Raw genomic sequence first — 26,254 nt, 5'->3', positions numbered from 1 at the left:
AGTTGCATCTATTTTCTCCTGGGTATGTACATGAATTTTTTCTAATTCTGTTTTATTCACTCCCAAATAAAAATAACCCAACCAGAATATTTTAAAAGTGGGTAATTCATAGACTATTAGAATACCAGGGGTGCCAGAAAAATGTATACAAGTGGACACTTTGGTCAATGTTGCTCAAGCAGTGGTTCACCGTAATCAGAAGTGTGTGGACGCTGATGGCAACCACTTTAAGAATCTCTTGAAATTGCAGAAATCAAACGTGATTTGCATTCATCTTTTGTTATCGGTATATATTGAGTATTACAATTTTAATACAGTTTTCCTATCTTAAAATGAATACATTTGGGGGGGCACCCTCTGTATATAGTCTTAGGTCACATTCTAAATGTTACTGTTTTTGAATGCCTTGTGAGCGTATCTGCTAAGAATGACATAGCCAGAGTTGATCAAATCAGGTTAACACTCGGGGGTTGAGAGGTGGAGCATACAGGCAAGGGGGGTGGAGGAAAAGGTCTGCCACTCCGGATGCTTGTGCCTAAGCCAGTTTCTCAATCTCCCGATGGCTGGTTTCTCATCTACCTTTCAGGACTCTTTGGGAAATTAAAATGCAGTGAGGTGTATGAAGCATACTTTGGAAACTGAAAAGCAGTGAACACATTTTCTTGACATTACTGTAAAAGAAAACCTAACGCCTACACAAACCACATGGGGTTTGTAAGAAGGCAAAGGATGCCTTGCATTTGTAGGGAACTTACAGGATTAGAATCCTGTTCCCCACACCTCATCGGAGTCTTACTGAGTATTCGGCAGACAGGTATTGTCCCTATTTGACAGAGTGAGAAGAATGAGATCCAAGAGACTAAGTGTCTAAGGCCGCCCAGTTAGCTAGGGGAGAACTGAGCTGAGAAGGCCTGGCCCCTGTGCAGTGTTCTCTCCACTGTACGCAGTGGGTCACTTGCTGTCATGTTAGAGATGGAGTTGTAGGAAGAGTACAGGACGCTGAGTCATCCTTGGGTCTAGCTCCCTCTCGGTCACTGCCTCACTGTGAGACCTGGACAAGTCACTCATCTTCTCTGAACATCACTTTCTTTACCTATAAAAAACGGACGCTAATGATATCTTGGTAGTGGACACTTATTCATTTCCTGGAAACAATACTCAGATTTTCTTCTGGAGAATCATGTCCCCACTGTCCATCCGATGTCCATGCATGTTAGAAAGGTCTATCTCCATGCCTGACTCGAGAAGTGGGCCTGTGACCCAGTCTAGGCCAATCAGAGTGCAGAATTCATGAGCCTCAAACAGATGCCTGAGCTACACACAGCCTGAGAAGAAGCCTGCTCTCTTTTCCATGGACAGGGAGCTGTAAGGACAACCACCACGTACAGGCTGAGAATGAAGTCAACACAGTGAAAGGCAGAACTGAAAGACGACGAGAAACAGTCTTGATGATACTCTTTGTGTCTCTGATCAAGCCATACCTGAATCCTGGACGTTTCAGGCACATGAGCCAAAAACCTTTTTTTGCTACACCATTTTGAGTTGGCCTTCCTGCCCCTTGAAAACTAAATGGTTCAGGATTGATACAATCTTTTCTCAGGCTTGTTGCACTGAATAAGTTATTATACGCAACAGTCCTCTGCAAACAACAAAGGCCTTTTGCAAACAATAAAAGCAGAGTAAAAGTAACATATTATCAGCTCATTTGGGGGCCAAAAATATTATAATACAGAACTGGAACTACTTTCGGTTCTTTATGACTTTATAATAAGGCAAAAAGAAAATTACTCTGGAACGTTAGTGTGATACCTAATGATTTTCAGGAGCATCAGCATTCTGAAATGTGACCTGGTGTGAAAGGTTGAGTTACTTATGAAAAAGCAGCCCATATAGAACAAGAAATATGACGACAACCACAATCTTAGACCGTGGAGCAATGTGACCAAGCAGAGGCCACACATCTTAAAATGAGGAAGAGGTCCCTCACTCCCAAATTTCACTGCTAATATTTTCGTAAGTTATTTGATAGTTAATAAGTTAAGGAATTGGGAAGGGCAAAACAGACGGGATAGGGTAATAATGAACAAGTAAAAGAAGTAGAGAAATATGTATGTGTATTGACTTAAAGGTACTGACGTACAAAAAAGGTAAATGAAAAGGAAAGTGGTATCTCATTAATTCCACTGTGGCCTGAAGTCATTTTCTCTAAAGATGATAATGATGGTGGACATTTGTGCTGAGACAACACAGATGGAGACCTTGGTGTAGGGACTAGCACCTGGTAAATGAGTCCTCATGAGACATCCACGAGGCAGACATGACCTTCCCCATTTCTGAGATGAGGAAACTGATGCCCTATGAAGCTAAGTCATCGGCCCAGTTCCCACAGTGAGGGGCAATCTTTCATTTCACTTGGTTTCTCTGGCCCCAAGTCCCTCTTTGGATCCTTCCATTTCTCTGCCTTCCCATGAGATGACAGGTCTCTGCTGATAACGCTGCCACTTAGGTTAGCAGACACTCTAGCTTTTTTTTTTCCTTTAATACCTTTTTAAAAAGTTTTCTTCTGAATTGATGACTATGAAACTGTCTTGTGCAGATCTAGGGAAGTACGAATAAATAGTTGCAAAGAATGTTAACCTGAAAATAAAATCAGTGAAAAAAAATCAAGGAAGTTATTTTGTAGGAAGTACACATTTCACAGGGATTTTCCAGTTTCTATTCACCTACCCTCAAGAACCTAAAAATAAATCCTGAACAACCTTAGGCCTCACAATTGGGTCTCTGGTGTCAAACAAGTGTGACAAAATTTGGATGCTTTAAAAAATTTGTAGGTTTGACCAACATGTCTTACAAATGGGGAAACTCACTGACCACTCTGAGAATTGAATAAAAGCTATTTAACTTTGACTAGAAAAGTATAAAAATACATATAACTTTTTTGTTTTCAATTTCAGGGAATTCATGAATCATAGGTTAATAATGCCCAGTTTAAAAGTAGAAGGGAAATATCTGGGAAAAATCGAGAGACACTTAATGCGAATTACCCCAGGCGGAGCTAGACCACCTTTGGGGGTCTCCTTATTCAAAACCAACTTCCTCCACAGAAGCCCATAGATGAAAAATGCCAACACCTGCAGGAAGGTTGCCAGCCCCTCAGTCAGGGTGATAATCTTTTCCCTAACATGTCCTGTGGCTGAGCGTGTGGGCCTGGACAGGACAGCAGAGGATAAAGGAGGGTAAGTATGCATCCAGCCACAAAGGTAGCAGGGCTGGCCAGAAGAAGGCCCGCTGTGGTCCTGGTCCCCAGTGGGAAACAGGCTTCAGAGCCAGAGAGAAGACATCACAGACGACTATCTTATTTCGAAACTCTGTTCAGAGCTGGCCCTCTGCCCAGGGATGCAGAAGAAATAGCTCTTCCAATTTCCCTTGAACACAGACAGCAAGACTCCCTCTTTCTAAAACTCCAATCTCATAATAGAAACAGCTTCTGTGGACTAGTCTGGGAACCTCACTACATTTATGAGACTGTTTCCTGGGGAAAATGAGTACCGAATTCTAAATCATCTATTTACTAATGAACTTTCCAAACATAATTCACTCGCACGTCGAACTCTATGTTATCACTGTGGGTGTTCTGATGACTAAGGAGTCATCAGTCCTTGGACTGAGGAGTCTGCCGTCTCCACACTCCTATGTACCTTAGAGAAGTGAGTGGGCCCTTCTGCCAAAGCCACATCTCAGTGTGAGTCTACTGGCAGTTACTGGAAATGAAAGGCATTTTAGATGGGTGGTCTCTACTCTTCTTTCTCCCCCTTTGGATGTTGGTTAGCAGAGCTCCCACTGAAGGTCACAAGTTTATGCTCTTATTGTATCCCTTTTTCCATCACTGATTTGTTTGAGGGTTTATTACTTAACTTTTTGGTACTTCAGTTTATAGCTGCAAAATAAATCTGGGCTGGCAAGTGGAGACAAACAAAAAATGAGGGTAGTGAGCATATTTCCCAATATTTTCTTGGGAAAATATTATGCACAGATGGATAGTATCAGGTATTTTTCTCATTTCTAGCAGGGAGGGTAAGATGAATGGCAATCTGCTAATCTGGTATTAATGGCATTTAAATTAACCCCTCTTCCGGGATGATGGAAATGGTGATGATAATAATTATACTGTATGAGTGCTTCAAAGTTTACAAGACGTTTTTATGTTCACTATCTCACTTGCTCCCTAGGAAAAATCAGGAAGGCTTGTACGGCGGGCATTCTTTTTACCTCTGCTTAACAAGTCAGAGGACCGATGCTCTGAGAAGCCAAATGACTTGTCTAAGGTCATCAAGTGAGTGGAGGAAGAGGCAGTGGTCAAAGCAGGTCTTTTAATTTCAAGTCTGATCCCTTTTCCACTTGTTCTATTCCCCACTGTGGTTTTCCTTATTCAATTTATCATCTAAGTGATCACAAAAGGGAGACTATAGGTCTCTGCATCAGTAAAGGTGCATTATGGGAAGAAAAGGACAAAGGATTAGAGGACCCAGATACATCCTCTTCTTACTTATCCCTCCTATCCTATTCTAACTCAGCAAAGGGCAGGTTTCTTTGGAGGGCTGGAGGAGAAGACATGGACCATATCATTTAGAAATACTGCTGGCTGATTATTTAGGAAATTTTTATTATAAGGAAAGGAGAAAAAAACCTTAGGTTACCGTAACATATAAGCAAAGGATAGTTAATCTTTAAAAAAGTGATTTTACCTGAGAAAAATTTTTTCTTCCCTTTTTTGTCATAGTCCAGAAAAACTATTCTAGGTAGACCCAGCCAGCCAAGAATAATTTCATCCCCACCACCAGCATTTCCATTCAGATCACCCACTTGCAGGTCCACATAAGGGCAGGTAGGTGATGGTGGATGCTGTAGTTCCCGTCCCCAGCCAGGGAAAACAGCCCCTCCACAGGCCCTTCTGTGGTCCCAATCTGCTGACTGTGTTTTGACCCTAAGCACTGACCACAGCTGACTGGAAAAGGGCAGGGCGGTCAGCATAGGGAGGCAGGAGGCCAAGATGGTGGGCATCAGCTACGTCCTGCTGCTCCGGGGACAAAAGGAGAGCCTTGTCTCTGGAGAAGCCTCCTTGCTGTGTGTGCTCCCATAGTGAGGCCCCATTCGTATAGGCAGACTGAGTACGTTTATTCCCTTGAACCTAAAAACACAATACTAGCTAATATGCAGAATAAAAATGACCTCACATCACAAACTAAATTTTATAAAAATACCAGAAGAAAAGATTAGCAAATATTTACCCAATTTTGAAAAACATAATGCCAAGATCATCTAAGGCAGAAATCATTAAATGGAAAACATAAAACTGATGACATAGACACTTTCCACACAGCAATGTCATACAATTGAAAGGTAAACGATAAAATCACTAACAGTTACTTTCTTTATTATGTAAGAAGTTTTTATATAGTAAGGAGTTTGTGAAATACAAAAATACCAGCAGAAAAATGGAGACAAACATAAAATTCACAAATGAATGAGGTCCTAGTTAAATTAAACACACACTGACCTCAGTCATCAAGTATGAAGTATGGAGCGGTACAGACTAGATCATTAACAGAGGCCAGCTTTGGGTTGGGAGTTATGGGTAATTTTTACTTTCTTTGTATTTATTTTGATTCTAAACTTTTTTGTACAATGAACATGTATGATTTTGGTAAGCAGTTGTTAAGTAAAAAAACTAAGTTCAGAACACTGCAAATGTGAAATATGGAAATGATTTCTTTCCACTCAAGGAACTTTTGCTAGTGCTATAGGACTCTCTTGTTTATGGCTTCCAAGTAATTTACCACTAGTGTTATTTAGGTAATACAATCAGATGAAAAAAACGGATTCTTAAGAAGTCTATGATACATCACGAAAAACCTGGAAAAATCATTCACTACTTATTTAATTTTTTTGATACAAAAAAGGAGTTCTTTTCTTGAATGATTTGATTTACACTTATGCAAAAGTTCCCTCATGAAAATTAAATAATTATATTATCAAGGTATAGAAGTTAGTGCATAGTCAAATTGTTAAGTAGCTTATTTTTTCTATTTTAAAAACTAAAGGATTAAAATGTTTCCTTAAATTTCTATTCATCTTTCCTAAGATAAAATATAACTTTACCCCCCAATTTTTGTTCATCACAGTTTTAAAATCTACAAGTAAAGTTCTCCTTTGTGCAAAATTGGTTTACGGTTTTTATTTAGCTACATTTTCATCTGCTTCCTCTGACAGAAATTCAGTGTGAGAAAGGATTTTTGCAATAATTTGATATCCTCCCCCTTGACTGTGAGCAGGGCTAAGGCCCACAGAGGTTCAATTACGCACAGCTGAGAAACACGACAGCCAAGCTAAAAATAACCCATGCTAGGGTAGTTTATTGCTTCTCTAGACTCATTTTCATTTCAGTTTTATACGTATAAGCTAGAAGGAGAATTCTTTAACGTTAAACAGTAGTTTGACTTAAGAGAAGTGTTCAATGTAGTGCTTAAATACTGTCTCTTGTCAGGACATGCCGGGAATCCCACAGACACGCTACAGCGAGGGCCTAGCGCTGCACGGCTGGAGAACGTCTGCAGACTCTTGACGGCTGTTTTCACAGCTTGGTCACAACACCTATGAGGGTGAGGCCAAGGACCCAAACATCTTAACGTATATATCCACTTATAGGCAGCACTAGCACTAAACGTCATTTTTTAATTTCCAAAAGAATCACAAACTTTTTTACAGCTTAAGTTTAAAAGTAAGAAAGTAACTTACCGTGTTTCCCCAAAAGTAAGACCGGGTCTGATATTAAGTTTTGCTTCAAAAGATGCATTAGGGCTTATGTTCAGGAGATGTCACCCTGAAAAAGCATGCTAGGGCTTATTTTCCGGTTAGGTCTTATTTTTGGGGAAACACAGTAGAATTTTGGACTTTGCTTCTGAATGGTAGAGAGGATCCAATTGAACGATGAAGGTGCAGAAGGCATACAGCTTCAAAAAAAGAAAAAAACAGAGGCTCTATTTGAATTACGTTTTTAGGTTACCAGGAAACTTTCGGTACCCTTGATGTGCTAGACTATAAGCTCCTTTAGGGCAAGAGCACTTCCTTATTTTTCTTAGTTTCCCCAGAGCTCCTGGGAAAGAGCCAGCACTCAGCAAATTATGTTAAAAGGTGACAGTTAAAAACAGATTGGAAGGGTCTCTGGAGACTAGAAGGAGTGGCTGTAACCACTGCTCTATGAGACAGTAGCTTTAGGCTGACCCTGAAATGTCCCAGATATATACAGAATTCTGTGGTTACTTACACAATAAAGTTATTACTTTGGTCATTATTGATCATTTTCTTTAATAAAGAAATAATAAAAATAATAAATAATTTTGAATATCCCAAAGGCTCCTGGGCTTTACTTCTGAGAATGAAGTTTCTACACCGCAACATGGATTGTAAATATGAAAGACAGTATTATTGGAATGAAATATAGCTGTGTACAATAAAAAATTTATTTTATGCTCTTCATATTTCTAAAGGGACAAAGGGGAGAAAAAAACCAAAAACTGAAGGTACAAACTCCCAAAATGACTCCCCAGCTCAATTTCTAGCAATAGGTCAAAAACTGAGGCTACAAGGGCTTCCAGATTTCTTATGAGAAACTGTAGTAAGAAAAATACAATGACTCATCTCATAATAATGCCCTTTCTTCCCAAAGTACACATCACAATTCCCACATCCCTGGCACACGGGCCCTCAGTGCAGAGCTATTGCAACATGGAGCGTCTCCCTGCACCAATGTCCCTCAGTGGACAGCGGGGTGACAGACCTCCCTGGTGCTGTGGGGGTCAGGGGGAGGCATGGCTGCACTCGTTCTACCCGTTCCCCCCCTCAAGGAGGGGATTTCTCCCTTTGTACTGCTTGATCTGGAACAGCGGTTCTTTTGTGTAGCCACCTTTTTAAGAACTGGGGAGCTAAGTGCAGCTGGCTTCCTTGTGTACAGGCTGAAAGAATCCCTTGGCAGAGCAGTTCTGAATAGGCACTCCTAGATTTCCTAACCAACTGTCATTTAGACACTGAGGCTCCAAAAAAAAAAAAAAAAAACAAGAAAAGAAAAGAAAGAAAAGAAAAAGACGAAAACAAAGGAATCTGCCGCTTAAGGCTACAGCATCAGTAAGGCGCCCAGGCTGTTGCTCAGGTACTGGCTCACTCCTCTGTCACTTTTATGGCTGGGAAGAGAGAGTTAAGTAAACAGTTACAGGAAAATAACTTAAGTTTATTGCCCAAGAAGTATCTCCAATACAGCTATTTAAGAAGCCAATTCCCCAGGCCTTACCCAGTCTGATGGTACCAAGAGAAAATGAGATGGATCCTGCCCTTCGGCAAATAATGTAAACTGATAAAAGAATTCAAAGCTCCAAGGAATAAGGAAGTTCAAGGAATACTCACAGGAGTGTCGGATATCATGGCTCTGGGCATTTTAAGAAGTACCGGTATATAACTGAGTAAGCATGCCTGCTCTCTGGCAGAAGGCAATTCTGGGAGGGAAGGATTGTTTATCGATCCTTAAATAGCTAAGACAGGAGGGTTCTGCAGAGGTCAAATATCTATGAGAATAAAGCTCTAAGACAATTGTGGTGGAAGGATTGCTTTGTTGTTGGCTTGATGGACCATTTGTGGGAGACAGGGCCCTTTGCTGGACCTGGATAGTTTATTGTTTCCAGGGAAGAGAAGCTTGAAGAACTGGAAGACTGGAGGCCTGTGAGGAGGGGAGGTGCTCAGGCGAGCTGGTCAAGCAGGAGGGGTGCACAGAGCCTATGTCCAGGGGCAGAGTTATTTAGTGGCATCAGGCTTTAGGTGACTCGTGTCTGCGTGTGGCTGGGAAAGTGTACATGTGAAGGGAAGGTGAGAGATGAGAAAAAAGGGACTAAAAAGACAGAGACTGACCACATCTAAAGAGAATCATGCAGAAAAATGAAAGATCCACATGATGTAAATGGCATTTTTCTTATAAGCTAACTTGGTTAACTCTGATAGTGCTAGACTAGATGTCAGAACATTTTAAAGATAAGAAAACTGACTGGCTCAGGTAAAAGGCTCAGACTAGTCAACCTTTCAGAACAAAAATTCTTAACATTTAGAAAGTCCTTTAGACTATAGGATTTATATGACAGCAGCTATAGAAAACTTCCATCTGTGTAAATATCAGTGCCCCTGAGGAGGATAATATTTCATTTGTATTGAGATGTTTTAATTCACCCTTAATAATTTAACGTATTAAGTATTAATATTACATATCATACAAGATCTAATTTCTTCTATATTCCACATGAAAGCAATAATACTTTTTAGTACAGTTAATTGTTTTCTTAAACCACAGATCAATTTCTTCACTGCTCTGAGAATCAGTTAAGCTATATATGATAGTTGTTTGCCAACATTACTACTTTAGTATTTACTAATTTACTAAGATAACTCAATATCCTAGAAATATTTCAAAGAATAAACTTTTAATACTTTTCACTAAATTTGCTTCATTTATTTAATTTAATGTGTATACTGAGTGTTTTATTGATAGAAAAAGAATAAGGGCCACACTGGCTTTTCTGATGGGCTTGTTTGCGCCAAATGAAGGCACCTAAATTTAAATGAGTTCTCTGCTCTTTATTCTTTCTGGGTCTCCATTCACCCTTATTGCCTCTAAAACATTCTCCCTATGTATTTATTTAAGATGAGATAAGAAGCTAGTTTTAGACCATGTGGGCCAAATTTCAAATGGATTAAAAAATAAACATAAGGAGTAATCTAATATTCCCATAAATTATTTTAGAAGCATAATCATGCCGTACTTCATGTCCAGGTTTAATGTCTGCTAGATTTTTTTCCCCCCTCTTTGTTAAAGTTTTAAGTCTTATGTCCAAAAATATGAAACAAAGTTTGTACAGAAGTAAGTTCAGATAGATTGGGTTGTGACTACAGCAAGATAACACGCTCACACACAAGGAGACACTCTCTAGTATGTGTATTAAGCTTAAAAGACAAAGTTGCAAGCCACATCATTAGAAGCGAGTTTTCTGTGTCTATTTGTCTGAATAGAGAACACCGACGAAACAGAAACAGGACATGGTGGAACTTACGACTTCGCATGAGAAAAGAGACAAAGAAAACGAACCCTATCAGCTAAGAAATAACACACTGGGGAAAAGTACTGGTTCTCATGAAAATGTCAGTGATTCACCATGGAATAAAATTCAAAAGCCACTGACCCCAATGAAAGCTTCCAGTGGAAACATGTGGATTTTGCTTCATTTCATTTAAAGACTTAGCTGATTACATTTAAATACTATCATAAGCACCATCACAGTTTTTTGTAAAAATGTTGTTTTCTTATTTAAAATTGATATGGAAAAAATACTGCTGATCAAACGAAATTTTCAAGGGGTATTGAAAAAACACATATCAATTAATCAATATTATCACGAAAAATAGGTAGGACTTTTTGGTCCCTTACGACATGTATTAAGTACTCAATAGCTAAATGACACAAAATTATTTTTTTTTCTAATTTTTACAATAACTCAATATTTAAGCAGATTTACTTATAGATTTTTTTCATACATACCAATTCTTCATTCTGCCTTGCCAAAAGATCACGACTGAATGCAAGCTGATGCACACACACCACAAATCTGTCAGGGAATACACGGAGTTCTGTACAAAATGAAGAAACTCAAGTTAGTAAAAGCATCCAAAACCAAAGAACACAGAAATGCTTGGTCCCAGGTTTTAAAGTGACAGCAATAAGCATGTGCGTATGAGACACGTGTCTTTCCTCCCCGCCCCTTCTTTTAGTGTTTGCCATCAATAGGGTGGGGCAAGCAAAGAGCTCTAGGGAGGGCCAAGGAGGGTGCAAATTGGTCCACCTGAGCCCCTGGACCATTATATCACATGAAACTCCCAGACAGGGCCTTTGCAGCCCGCCTTCTGTGTCAGTTTGCTGTTTTCTGTCCTGAATTCACATTTGGGAAACAGGATCAATGCTTTCTAATGAGTGTGCAGACTTACATAGGAAGAAGAATACTAGATAAAACTGGAAAATGTGACTTGTCAATGTTCTTATTAGTTAGTTTGCCTATCATATCCGTGGTCAACTGGTCTTAGAGAGTTCCCCTAAGATGGAAGGCAAACTCTCAGTCGATTCAATCAGGCTGTGAAAACAGTAGTTTCATTAATCAGGAATTAATAATCAAACTATTAAGGAAGTGGTTAAACATGCAATAGTAAAGATGATACAACTATACCACAGTCACAGTAATCTAATTATTACAACCTCTTAAAGCAAAGCCACTGATTTCAGGGTGGGGAAGGCTGAATGAATCACAGAACTGAACTCCTCAACATTCAATGAAAGGAATACAACATGGTCAAATGCCATCTGTATCTCTCCTTCTCTCACCTGTCCACCTGTCCATCTATCCATCCATCATCCATCCATCCATGATCCATCCATCCATCCATCCATCCGTGCATTCATCCATCATCCATCCATCCATCCATCCATCCTCCATCTATCATCCATATACTCCTCAGCCTCCACCTATCTCTGGAGTGATGTCTGGAATGATGCTTAGCCGACGCTAACAGTGTATTTCCTGGGTGGGTGGGGAGGATTTTTCCTCTCTCCTCTACACTTGGTTGTATTGCTTGAATATTTTTATAACATGTGTCATATTTATAACAGAAATAAAGCCATTTTTCTAAAACAGAAAACTTCCCTCCTATTTGTGACAAATTTTTTTCTTAAAGACAGATTACAAACAGATAAGTGAAGACTTTTATATACATTACGTTTCCAACAATGAATGACATTAGGGCACTGACTGAGGCAACAGCATATCTCAACCTGATGCACTCAGAAGCCACGCATGAAGGTGTCAATTATGTAAACACACACCTCAAACACAGTTAGCACCTTACACCACTTGGCTAGGTTAAATTATACCAAAGTCCTAATGAGTTGATGTTTCAGTAACAGCTCTTCCCTTACCTCTCACCTGGACCACTGCCGTCTCCTTGGTGGTTACTTTTGCCTATTCTAATTTATTCTACTAAGTGCAAGCAAGTTAACAGTTCTGAAAAGCAGCTCCACTTACCATGCTCAGAATCCTATCATGTTTCCTCAGTGCCCACCACATACTATGCAAATATTCAACACCTTCCATGACTGGGACCTAACCTGTCCTTCTGGTCTTACCCCACTAGTCTTCCTTATGCAGAAACTCCCATTTCAGGGGGCCTGCATATGTTTAAACTTTGACCCCTTGTGGATGCTATATTTGGTCAGGTGACCAGGAGTGGACTTTGAAAAGCCAAACCCCCAAAATTATCAAAGCAGTTAGTATTTATTTATTATTTCTTAAAATATTGAGATAAGTGGTAAGTAGTCCGCTTCCCATTTTATGGAAGGGGAAGCTGAGTCACAGAATCCCTTATTTGCTACCTCCTCCCACAAAAATGTCATACTATTGAAATACAACTTGTTGGTAGATCAGAATTAAAATTCAAAATTATCAGTTCTATTAATTATTTGTGGATCAGAACTAGAATTCGAACTTAATCCATTCTATTAAATAATTCCTCTTTTTTGTTCTTCTGTTTCTTCCTCTGAAAAATAAGAATGCTAGAATGGCAGATTCTGAATATTTTGGTGCCGGGTATTGTATAAACAGAAACCAACTTCTATACCCCTTTACTCTGCTTAGGTCATAAGTGAAATTTGCATTACTTTAATATTTAAGTAACGTAAAGATTTAGGCAACAGCAACCCTTACCACAAAGGGCAGCTAGGCTGCATTTTAACAGATACAAGGTTAACGGGCTTACTTTGCTAAGACAATTGAGTAAAGTGGAAGGCACCACTAAAACAGTAATATATTCAAGAGACACTTAAAATTCAAAAAGTGCAGATAATTGTGAAAATTTCAAGAGCAAACCTCCATAGAGTTAATTTTTAAAGTCCTTGTTTCATAATTTATATACTAAAATCATCCAAGGAAGTTGCGCTCGATTTTCTTTCCAATGCTCAGACAACTTGGAGAACAGCTGTCAGCATCTGACTTAATATTGTTGTTGGCTGGACATGTCTGACATCATTTTCTCAGTGGACATCCTGACCTGGGGAAATGAGGGGGACAGCGGGCCTCATCACACACCTAGGAAAGGCTCTGATGGCTCTTTGCTGGGAAAATGTTTTCTGGTGCACACACTCGCACTGTACCCCAGGGCATCAGTGTGTACACACGATGATGAACTGATTCATAGTTTAACTGCCTGTCGAGTCACTCTGGAAGCTCAGTGAAAGTGCTGAGATGCAGCAGGAAAGTAAAACATAGTGTGAAAGTACAGCTCATTGTTCTCAGGCAGGCAATAAACAGTGAAAAACTGAAAAAAAAAATCACAAATGTTTGGAAATACTCTCACTTAGTACTTCAATTTCACGAAGGCAATGAAGCAGGGAGGAATCTTTATTATTTTCATCCCTCTTTAGGGCAAGCTAATTGTGTGAAATACCTGACAGCCCAAGAAATCAGTTTCTTACCAGGACTCTGTGAGCGTGAAAAGCAGTGAAGGCGGATCCCTCTCCTGAGGAAATAGGCTGTGATTTGAAAGCCAAAACCTGTACAGTGAAAAGGACATCATTAGGTTGTAAGCTTGTTTGCCACTAAATCCCATGGGCCTAGCCCGTGCCTGCCACCCAGTATGCATTCGATAATTATTTAGCAAACGAAATGGTAGAGACGAATCAACAGAAGGCCTCACTTGAGAGTAGGTGAACATTACAATCTTGGCTCTTCTAGGAGCCCTGGCCATGGCACCTAGGATGCTTGCTAGTCCCTAAAGTGGCTCAGTCACTTTACCTGTAAGATGGAATCAAAGAGGAGGCCTGACAAAGAGGTCTGAAAACCTGGCCCTTCATAAGGGATCATGATTTCAGGCTGAGCTGGTCCATAGATCTTGGCCACCTCCTGAGAGCAATTACTTATGAGCTCACAAAAGAATTGTTTAATACCTACTTGAAGATGTGTGCATTTTGCCTGTAAATAAGTTATTCTAATTCAAGTACAGTAAAGCCATTATATGGACTATGAAAAGAAATGACATGAGCCAAAACAAAACAAAACAAAACAAAACAAAACAAAACAAAACAAGAAAATTATCCAATTCACCAGAATGGCCTAATAAAAAAGACCAAAAACAGATATAGATGATGTATTACAGAATTGTACACCTGAAATCTATGTAACTTTACTAATAATTGTCACTCCAATAAACTTTAATTAAAAAAAAAAAAAAAAGACCCAAACCACCACGTGTTGGGAAGAACATGGGTAAACTGGAATTCTCATACCCTGCTGGCGGAAGTATAAATTGGTATCGCCACTTTCAAATCTGCTTGAATATCTAAAGCAGAACTTAAACATGAATATACAGTGTTTACATAAATATTTTTCATAACAGTCCTCTAATCTGGAACCAGTGAAAATTATCAATAGAATTTTTTTATTGTTTAAAAAAGGGGATACAGTCACACAGTGAAATACTACACTGTCCCTAAAAATGAATGAGCTATAATTACAGGACGTATCAGAACTAAATCTCACAAACATAGTGTTAAGTGGAGGAAGCCTGATCCAAAGGAGTACATTCCATCCATGAAACTGGAGACATTACCGTTCATCTTACAGGGGGCAAGACAATTTCTGGTGATTCACAGAAAGTACCAGCATAGTTTCTTCCTCCCTCCCTCCCTCCTTCCCTTCCAGTCCCTCTCCAGGTATAAACTACTCTGGTGATGACTTTTCTGAAAAGATTAAGTAAAAATTTTCCCGTTAACACAGTTGAGTACTTGGTGGAAGAACCAGAAATGAAAGGCCAGCCAAAGAAGGATGATGGTCTCCAAGTTCTAAAACAACCTGAGAGATAATATTTTATCCATGAAATTGGAGGGGCTAGAAGTTACAAGAGGTGGTCTCTAGGACCATCAGACTCTCCAAAGTCCATGACTATAATTGTTTTGAAATAATTCATATAATAATTCATACATAAGAAACACAAAGAAGTTTCCACTTTCACATTACCTTTCTGACACTCCTGTAGAAAGATCCAGAGCATCAGTGACCACCGACTTCATGTTCTGTGTATACAAGCTACAGCTATGATAGCACAATTGCTTTAGACACAGGGATCACAAAATAAAAGTGACATCTATAATAGATAATCTCCAAATTTACTGAGATGAATTTTTTCCTCACACACTTGAAATGGATTGCATTTTGGTCACATGGCTTTCTTTCGCTTCACGTGTCAAATATGCACACGGTTGGCTTTATTCTGAGTGCTCTTAAGCAAATACTTCATTCCTTAGGTCACTGAGAGTGGAAGTGACTTCCACATCTGTTTATTTGTCCTACTGCAGGGGAGTGGAAAGGTGTAAGAGTCCTTAACAATCTGGGAATCACAAACACACACAGAAAAATTTTGAAGTGAGTTTAAAAATAATGATCTATAATGTGAGTCTTCCAAAGGATTGCACAACAACAACAACAACAACAAAACTACGCAATATCTAAGTCATTCTGTCTTTGCTGGGGGATCGTACTAAAGGCTTATAGCTCTTAGTGATTAAGATTTAGATGACACGTTCAAAATGTGAAAAATATTTTCCCTGTTAAAAATCTCCAGCAATAAATATTATTATTAGGAAGGGGCTAAATCTAAAGTTGAATATGAAAGCTACAGCTCTGAGTTCAGGAAGCCTGTTATATGGAGATACCCCGTGAGTGATAACTAAATCCTACTTGGTCAGCTAAATGACAAAGTCTCAATATGACACCTTCCCCCACAGAAAAATAAAGCAGTATAAGGCAAATTCTAACTAAATGATTTATTACTGGAACTACCAGGAGAATTGAGTTTATTAAAAGTTTCCCCTATACTCTTCACCCCCAGGGTAGGATTAGTGTAAAGGGAATCATTACTAAACTGGTGTCTTGTTATGGTTTCAATGAAAAACCCTGCCTAGTGGCACCTACAAAAGAAATGGCAACTTTAACATGTAAAGAGATTTGCACCTGCATAGTCCAAGTTCCACTGGCCACAGGAAACTTTCTTGTTTAAAGAAAAACTTAGAGAGAGATTAAACACAAAAGATACTTCTGTCACTCTTAAAACAAACTAATTTTGGTATCATAACAGAAAAATCACTGCTGATGAAATACACTGAACTAAAATGCTTAGGGAGATATATTTCATTTATCCATAGATAACAGGCAATGATAAAGATTACATTCTCATGTTTGCTTTTTAATGAAAGTGACTTCACAGGGTTTAGCAGGCCACTCAGATTTTGTACTTAGCCGGGGCTAAAGCAAAGCTCCACTATTCTCTAAAGCTAAATAGCAACTTGGCAAAGAATGCAGGAAGCCATTTGCTTTCCCTTTTAGGGGCACCAGCTCCCAGCTTGCTACACTGGTGTTCTGGAGTTAGTAGGAGACTGGGGGGCTGGTGGTGGTTGGGGGATGGGAAGTGAAATGAAAATCATCAAGCGATATCCTTTTCATCTGAAAACGGTGTTCCAAGATTTTGAGGCACTTGTAAATCACATTTCAGTATGCCTGTTTTCTTGCTAGTTACTGTGTTCCACCTAAATCAGAAAAGACTGTCTTAAGACACAGGAAGAGATTGGAGTTAGAGGGAGGACAGCTTTGTAGTGGAACAACTTTCCACCAGGACTCTTCAGGTATGTGTATTTCAGGAAATAATTTATACTTCTGCATTGCTAATGTCCTAAGACATCCAGTACCAGCAAGAGTTCATATTCTCCCCTGGCCTCTGGGCAGTCCCCAAAAGTCTCCAGTCCCTATGCCTCCTGCATTCTGTTATTTGTAAAGAGCAGCTTCTCTCTACCTTTCCACAGACAACCTCCCAACCCACAATGAGGCCCAAAATGCTGACGTGTTACCACATTAACTTTCTTCTGGCTCATCTGGTTCTGGTTGTTCATCAAAGAATATTAATCTCCAAGAAAAAAGCGGGGGAGTCAGTAATATTTCTGAGAGAAGGAAAGTGTGGTTCATGTTATAAGGACAAACCAGAGTCGTGCCATTATTTTATTTCATATTCTGTCTAAAATACACTGCTCCAAAATGGCTTTATTGGAAATTCAGAGACTTCATGATTAGAAAGGGAAAAACAACAACAGCAAAATAAATTAAATGGGAGTTGAATAAATTCCATCCTGGTGTGGCAAGGCAGATTAGTTTTAAGTCATACCGAGCTCCAATGAGTAATACTTTTTAAGGGAGTGGTCATTTATTTGGGTTATTTTATTTCGTAGTCCCAAGACACTGAGAACAAATATCCAACATGGAGATTCTATTGTAAAATTCTCTAGCTTGACTTGTTTTCCAGGGAACTCATGGCCAAGGTGACTTGCAATTCTCCAAAGCTGCCCAGGGGTCTGTGGTATGGTGCACCACAGAGACAAGCCCTCTCCCATGGCTGTTATGAGACGGATCTTAGGGAGCCTGGGAAAATGCCTCCAAGTGCCCCGCTGAGCCACCAGGATGGCCTAGCACGTAAGCACCACTTCACAGTGGACTCCACCCACCACCACATGGCTCTCCTACAGCAAAACCTTCTCCCAAACCACAAGGCAGTCTCAGGAAGACCTACTGTGCCCATTACTTCTCTCCCTGAGATAACGTCTTCATTAGTAGCACCACTCACAATCATGAAAAATTTAAAACATGAAGTAGAAAAATAGTGCCATAAACACCGCCAAAACCATCTAAACCCAATAATGGTTAATATTTTGTCATATTTCATGTACCTGTTTGATAAACTATCTCAAAAAAATTAAATATCATGATATTTTACTCCTAAAGATGGAAATATAGACTCCCCCAAATAAGGACATTCTCCTACGAGTACATCACCAAAATACTATGATCACACGGAGTATGACGTTATTGCTCAAATAACTAGTCCATATTCAAATTTCTCAAACTGTCCCCAAAATGTATATTGCTGATTTTTCTCCTGAACCAAAGATCACGCAATGCATTTGGTTATGTCTCTGACACCTCCTTTAATGTAGAATAATCTCCCCCCTACTTTTATTCATAACTGATGTTTTCAAGAGATGAGGCTAGTTTTCTTGATGAATGACCCCTATTTGGGGTTTAAGTGTATATTTGTTAAATCTCAATTGCCTAAATACAAATTTTCAACCTGCATGGTCTTTTTGAACGCTAGCCATTTGGCAACTGATGTCTTCTTTAACTGCTGCAGGAAACTGCAGGTTCAAACTAAGGCTATAATTACAATCCAAAGTCTGAAACACAGATAACTTGAAGATTTATCCTTAAAGATAATTTCAAAGAAATCAAATCTTAAATTTACACATACTTAAATTTTTCGCAAAGGTAAGCTTACCTAAGCAGGTTGGATAGTGGCCTCATACTCATTTTCAGAGTCCTTGGTGACAATCAGATGACTATGTGCTCATCTAGAAGCAGCTCTGGACTGTGTGCCAGCTCAGACTTGTGACTTGCCAGTCTGAGGTCCAGTCAGTTCTCATTCTCCATGTGAAGACTTGGGTGAGATTTACTAAGAAGGTAGGACAGAAGGGGCTGATTTCTACCGAATACTGACAATGCCTTAGATGCTACAGGAGACCAGGAACAATACATAAAGGATGGAAAATATATGTTTTAAAGTTATTTCATTCAGGAAAAATGAAGTTATAACTCACTACTTTTGCAACTGTGTCCATTTGAAAAATTACACCTGCCCTTATCAGGAGGCCAAGGGTAAAGAAATGACAAGTTTGATAACCGTCACTTAGTACATAAAGAGGCTAAGTGTGACACAGCGCTTTTGGAAAAGACTTGATGAGGACCTCTGAAACACATTGCAGGCCTAAGTGTGACCTTCACCATTGCTGGTGATGGGTGGGGTTAGAAAAGGGGGTTTTTCTGTGGGAACCAAAAAACAAGAGTCCTGTCATAAGTTTACGAATACACACACAGGATCCCAGTCTAAGACCACAATTGGGAAACAGTTTGGGTGGCTAAGTGGAATATCTGGTCCTGGGCTAAAAATTTCACTTATTACCCAAAACATTCAGGGACTCCAAAAAGGTTCCCTTGAGATAACATTTCATGTCCTTAAATAAGGACTCTACTGGACTCTGAGTCACAATAAAGCTATGTCTATTTGATGCCAAAACAAATGGGGCAAACTGGTTAGCTCCATGAAAAAAAAAGAAAGAAAAAAAACTGTAAACAAAATAATTACTTGAGGCTAAATTTACTTAGAAAAAACCATGTTTTTAAAAATATTGTTTTTATTTTCAACTACAGTTGACATACAGTATTATATTAGTTTCAGATGTATAACATGGTGATTAGACATTTATACAACTTATGAAGTGATCACCCCATCTGATACCATACGTAGCTATTACAATATTATTAACTATATTCCCTATACTTTACATCCTCATGACTATTTTGTAACTACCAATTTGTATTTCTTAATCCCTTCACCTTTTTCACCAAGCCCCTCAACCCCCCCTTCCATCTGGCAACCATCAAAACGTTCTCTGTATCTGAGTCTGTTTGTTTTGTTTGTTCACTCATTCCATATTTATACCTGTCTTCTCATTGACTTTGTACGTAATATCACCGGCCACAGGTGCTATTAATTTTATTATCTATAGAATACATCAGAGATTGTTAATACAGAATGAGAAAGCCGCTCAGGGAAGTCAAAAATTAGGATAAAACAAACTCAGAAATGATCACTTCAGATTTCTTTCCCATAATGTTTTCCCACTTCTTTGTTTGTAAAAATATGCCCTTAACATTAAATATGAAAACCATGTTTAGATCATAGGCAAGCACAGATGACATGATATTCAAAACGATGGTTTCCACAATCATAACTCTGCTGGACCATGTATAATGATGGGAATGATACGTATAATAATACTGTGTCCTTATAAAACTCAAAGTTCTCTATAAAACCATTCACTCACCTTTAAAAAACCATGCATAAAAGAAACAGAGTTTTAATAAACCTTCTAGATGAGATAGCTGGTTTTCTGAGCTGTTGGCTATTCAAGCAGGCCCATTTGCAATAGCTATCAAACTTCCTGTGCCTAAGACAAGGAACATCAGATGAAGCAAGTCTCCTGTGGCCTCCCTGTCGTCAGGGGGTGCATTCCAACTCTGAGATTCTCCATCCATGTGCAGTGAGAAAGAGTTCATGAATCACTGGAGTATTCTAACAGGACAGTGGAATCACAGGATGAGAAAGATCTTTGAGACATCATCTAGTCCACTTCCCACTTGTGAGCCAGAACTATATCTAAACCATATTTTTAAAACGATACCAAAATACCAAATGAGAAGATGCCACACCTACACAAGTGCAACTCAACTTTTCCTTTACTATCTGAATTGATGTTACAAACTTAGGTGTTTAAGGGCAAGACAGGTAACAGTAAAGAGCTGGGTCCTGACTGTGGAAAACTGGAGAAAGCCCATACCTAGTTTAAAAGGGATGGTGGCTCCTGAACTCCAGCCATCAGCTGCCACTGAAAACTAGGGCATAAGGTACAAGGTTTTAGTCCTTTCCTGAAAAGTTGGAAATCTAATTTTTATGTGAAATTGCCAAAATCTTAAATTAGCAATGAACTCAGAATTTAAATGTACACTGTACAATCCAAGTAAAATATTTCTGAGGGCCACTTTGGCTTCGTGATGCCAGTTTGCAATCTCTAATCTAAAGTCCTCACACTTTAGTTGAAGTTCATTTTCTTGTGTTCTGTCTTACGGAGAGCTGAAGGAAAGCTGGCCACTAACAAACGCTTGAAGATAGGTAGTCAGTTTCAATCCAGTCATTTAAACCCAGGTCCTTAACCTCATGACACGGGACATGTTTATCTACGCTTAAATCATCTTTTTTGATACTTCTAAGACATGACATTAAACAGTTAAGGGTTTTATTCAATGTGGGGGGAAATGGAAAGATTATACCATTTTAGAAAACATTACTTGTATGAAATGTGTGAAATCTGCATTTGAAAACATTAATTGTATGAATGCGTGAGATCAAAACTTACACTAATAAAATAGGACTTGAAAAGATTGAGTAACATACCATGTTCTTGGTTAAAAGGGCAAACGTTATAAAGATGTGAAATGTTCCCATATTTATTTATTTATTTAACAAACATGTACTGAGTGCCTATTATGTACCAGACAATTCCAATAAAAAATCACAATGAAATTTTTTGTTTTGTTTTGTGAGGAGAGGTGGCAGTTTGGAAGTTGCCAAAACTAATTCTAAAATTAATCTAGAAGAATAAACAAGTAAAAACAAGTAAAAATAGTTAAGAAAAGGAAATGAAAATTGTGTTTTCCTAATCAAAAGTAATGTATATAATGCTTGATGTATTAAAAAGAAAAAAAGACAAAAAAGTATAAGGAGAAAGCTAAGTCATCAACAAATTGACCACCTAGAGATAGTCACTTCGTCACCTTCACTTTTGATATCCCCGGATCTTTTCTCAAGATATCCGAGGTTGGACAATTAAGTTGGAGAACTCATCCTAGAAAAAGTGCTACACACCTCATTGCTGAATATCACTACAGTCACCTTAGAAGCACTTCCCTTGGGAAGCTATTCACTGATGCCAGCACCTAGTTAACCCTTCAAAGCAATATTGGAACTCCTTTTCTGGAATGGCCATCAGAGCTGTTGTTGTATTACCCTTGATGTCCTGAATGTCATCAAAATGTCTTCCTTTCAATATTTTCTTTATCTTTGGGTAAAGAAAGTACTCATTGGGGGCCAGACCAGGTGAATAGGGGTGTTCCGATACAGTTATTTGTTCACTGACTAAAAACTCCCTCAGACAGTGCCGTGTGAGCTGGTGCATTGTCATGATGCAAGAGCTATGAATTGTTGGCGAAAAGTTCAGGTCATCTAACTTTTTTATTTTTTTAACTTTTATTTAAATGTTTTTCTGGGACCCATCAGCTCCAAGTCAAGTAGTTGTTTTAGTTGTGGAGGGTGTAGCTTACAGTGTCCCATGTGGGAATTGAACCGGCAACCTTGTTGTTAAGAGCACCGTGCTCTAACCAACTGAGCTATCCGGCCACCCCAGGTTGTCTAACTTTTTCACGCAGCCTTTTCAGCACTTCCAAATAGTAATGGTTTGTTCAGTTGGTACAAATTCATTATGAATAATCCCTCTGATTTCAAAAAAAAGTTAGCAACATCATTGCAACAAAAGTTTGTGAACTTAATTGGCAAACCTTGTACATTAATTATACATGTATTATTATTTCTTTTTATAAAAATGGAGTCACATAAATGCTGTTTTACAACCTAATTAAAAAAAAACCCTCAATGTTATAAACATTGACTTTGAGTATAGTATCAGTTAGGAATCTACTTTTATCCTTTCCCAAATAAATAACCAATTGAATAGTCACTCGAAGGTCACCAGTAATCTGCAATGCCAGCTCCAGCACATACAGGCTTCTCTGAGTTAATTTATTCCATTGACTTTTTACTCAACACACACTGTGTGGATTACCAAAGCATTACTGATAACAAATCCTACTATCAAATAATAGCAAACGCTCCTGATCCCCAGCACTGTTTCTAGTCTTCATCTAGTATTCTTAGCCCTTCACCCTTTTACATAGCTTTTAGTATTCACTTGTCAAGTTGCATGAAAAAACCCTGTGGAAAGTTTGATTAGGAGAGCATCGACTCTACAGATCAATTTAGAGAAAAACCAACATGTTTATGATAATGAAACTTCCTATACATTTAACATAGTAAATCTCCCAATTATTTTTAAGTCATTTAAATGTCTTTCAAAAAAGTTAAATTTTTTTCTACATAAAGTCCTAGCATAGTTTATAATGAAGTACTTCTTAATTTTTATTGTTGCCATTGTACATGTTAGCTCCTAAATATTACATTTTCCAACTGTCTGCTACTGCAGTTGACTTCAGCAGAAGTCATGTTGACCTGCAGGCGAAAAAAGCTATTAAACCCTGTTATTAATTCTAATACGTAGTTTGTATATTTCCATTAGATTTTTCTACATATATAATCATTTACCCCCAAAATGACACTTTTCTTCTTTATTTCCAGTTTTTTTTTTTTTTCGGGGGAGGGGAGAGTTTTCCTTTTATATTTATTAATACTGTAAGGGAAAAAAACCTTTCACTACTACTGTTTTATTAAAGATTTCTATTAAAATGTAGCTAACATACAATATTATATTAGTTTCAAGTGTATACCATAGTTATTCAACATTTATATACCTAAAGAAGTGATCACCACGATAAGTCCAGCAACCATCTGACACCGTACATGAAATACCACGCTATCACAGTATTATTGATGATATTTCCTATGCTGTACATTACATCCCCATGAATTATTTGTTTTATATCGAAATTTGAACCTCTTATTTCCTTTTACCTTTTCCCCCTTTTCAAAATTTTCAATTATGGTTGACATTTATTTTATATTAATTTTAGGTGTAAAGCATAGTGGTTAGACATTAATTTAAGAAGTGACCCTCTGACTAGTCTAGTACCCACCTGGCACTATACATAGTTATTACCATACTATTGAGTATATCTCCCATGCTATACTTTACATCCCCATGACTATTCTGTAACTATCAATTTGTACTTCTTAATCCCTCCACCTTTCTCGCCCTGCCCCCAACCCTCCTCTCATCTATCACCTAGATAAATCTAGTCCCCATATGACACCATACATAGTTATGACAATATTATTCGCTATATCCCTTATGCTGTACCCTACATCCCCATGACTACTCTGTAATAACCAATTTGTACTTCTTAATCCCTTCCGTTTTTAAACCCATCCTCCCCAACACACCCTCCCATCTGGCAACCATCAAAATGTTCTCTGTATCTATGAGTTTGTTTTATTTATTGTGTTCTTTAGAGTCCACATATAAGCAAAATAACATTGCATCTGTCTTTCTTTGTCTGATACGTACCACCCCACACAAAATCTCCAGGTCCATCCACGATGGCCCAGATGGCAAGAACCCATTCCCTTTCATGGCCAAATAATATTCCATTGTATACTGAGGGTGCCAAAAAAATGTATACACATGAACTGTATTCATCTTTTGCTATTGGTATATATTGAATATTACAATTTTAATACAGCTTTTTCCTTTCTTAAAATGTGTATACTTTTTTTTTTTTTTTTTTTTTTGGCACTCTCTGTATATGACCACCTCCTCTTTATCCATTCATCTATCGAGGAACACCCAGGCTGCCTCCATATCTTGGCCATTGTAAACAATGCTGCAATGAGCATATGGATGCATACATCCTCTTGAAATAGTATTTTCGTTTCTCCAGGTAAATACCCAGAAGTGAGATTGCTGGGTCCTTCATTGTCTCTTGTTACAGCCTTTGTTTGAAAGTCTATTTTGTCTGGTACAAGTATTGCTACCCCAGATGTTTTTTCTTTTATCATTTCCATTTTCATGAAATATCTTTTTCCATCCCTTTACTTTCAGTCTCTGTGTGTCTTTTGATCTGGAATGAGTCTCTTGTAGGCAATATACACACAGGTCTTGTTTTCTTATCCATTCAGCCACCCTATCTTTTGATTAAATTCATTTACATTTAAAGTAACTGTTGATAGATAATGGTAGTTATTGCCATTTTATTATTTATATTTTTGATTTTTTTTTTTTCCATCTTAAAGCAGTCCCTTTAACATTCTTTGTAATACTGATTTGCTGGGGATGAACTCCTTTACTTTTTTTCTTGTCTGGGAAGCTCTTTATCTGTCCTTTGAGTCTAAATGATAGCTTTCCTGGGTAATCTTGGTTGTAGGTCCTTGCATTTTATCACTTTGAATATTTTGTGCCAATCCCTTCTGGCCTGCAAAGTTTCTGTTGAGAAATCAGCTGACAGGCTTATGGGAGCTCCCTTATGGGTAACTGCTTTTCTCTTGCATCTTTTACGACTCTGTGTCTTTAAGCTTTGGTATTTTAATTATGATGTGTCTTAGTGTTGGCCTCTTTGAGTTCATGTTGTTTGGGACTCTCTGTGCTTCCTGGGCTTGTATATCTATTTCCTTTGCCAGGTTAGGGAAGTTTTCTGTCATTATTTCTTCAAATAAGTTTTCAATTCTTTGCTCTCTCTCTCTCTCCTCCTTCTGGTAATCCATGATGCAAATATTGGTACACTTGATGTTGTCCAAGGCCCCTTAAACGATTCCCATTTGTTTGGATTCTTTTTTCTTTTTGCTATTCTGATTGGATGTTTTCTGCTACCTTATCTTCTAAATCACTAATTCGTTCTCTGCTCCATCTAATCTACTGTTGATACCCTCTAATATGTTTTTTATTTCAGTGATTATATTCTTTATTTCGGACTGGTTCTTTTTTATGTTTTTTTCTATCTCCATTTTTATGTTTTTTGTCTCTTTGTTGAAGTTCTCCCTGAGATCACTGAGGATCTTTATAACTAGTGTTTCGAACTCTGCATCTGGTAGATTACTTGTCTCCATTTTGTTTAGTTCTTTTTCTGGAGCTCTGTTCTGTTCTTTTACTAGAAATATGTTTTTTTGTCTCTCCATTTTGTCTGCTTCCTTGTATTTGTTTCTATGTATTAGGTAGCGTTTCCAGTGTTAGTAGAGTGACCTTGTGTAGTAGGTGTCCTGTGCGGCCCAGTGTGTAGTCTCCCTGGTCACCTGAGCTGTGTGCTGCAGGAGTGTCCCGTGTGTGGGTTGTGTGTGCCGTTGGTACATCAATGAGAAGGACTCTCGGGCTGATTGGTTTGAGGACTGCCCAAGACTACAGTGGAGGAGCTATTGTGCAGGGGCTGCAGGGGCTGACCTGATGGAACAGGATTTGCTTTAACAGGGCTCTGGTGCCTGCCTTGTGTGCCCTTTGGGTGCATCATCCTTGGAGGCTTCTGGTTGATGCTCTGACTTGGTCAGAAGCTGGCCAGTGGACATGCAGCCCTGGGGCCTCCTGGGAGAGACACCGCCAAAGGCCAAGTTTAGCCACAGGCTGTGCCCTTCTTGCTGCCACCTGGCATGAGCCACAACGCAATCTGCAAATGGCTGCCACCCATGCTGGGCTTAGAGG

At 38.7% G+C, this 26,254-nt stretch overlaps 1 protein-coding gene across 3 annotated transcripts in view; it reads right to left on the bottom strand.

Annotated features, from left to right (window-relative positions):
- Positions 1-26,254, bottom strand: part of SLX4IP (SLX4 interacting protein) — a 193,930-nt gene that overhangs the window by 14,322 nt on the left and 153,354 nt on the right. For all 3 annotated transcript variants that reach the window (XM_074317988.1, XM_019734904.2, XM_074317989.1), the window contains 2 exons: positions 13,607-13,684; positions 10,631-10,719 (listed from right to left, as the gene is read on the bottom strand). In XM_074317988.1, coding sequence (XP_074174089.1) covers positions 10,631-10,719; positions 13,607-13,684 — 167 coding nt within the window. The remainder of the gene's footprint in view (positions 1-10,630; positions 10,720-13,606; positions 13,685-26,254) is intronic.

This window comes from Rhinolophus sinicus, linkage group LG13 (genome assembly GCF_036562045.2).
Source record: "Rhinolophus sinicus isolate RSC01 linkage group LG13, ASM3656204v1, whole genome shotgun sequence".
Classification (NCBI taxonomy): Eukaryota; Metazoa; Chordata; class Mammalia; order Chiroptera; family Rhinolophidae; genus Rhinolophus; species Rhinolophus sinicus.
This window is presented reverse-complemented; position numbering and strand designations above follow the sequence as displayed.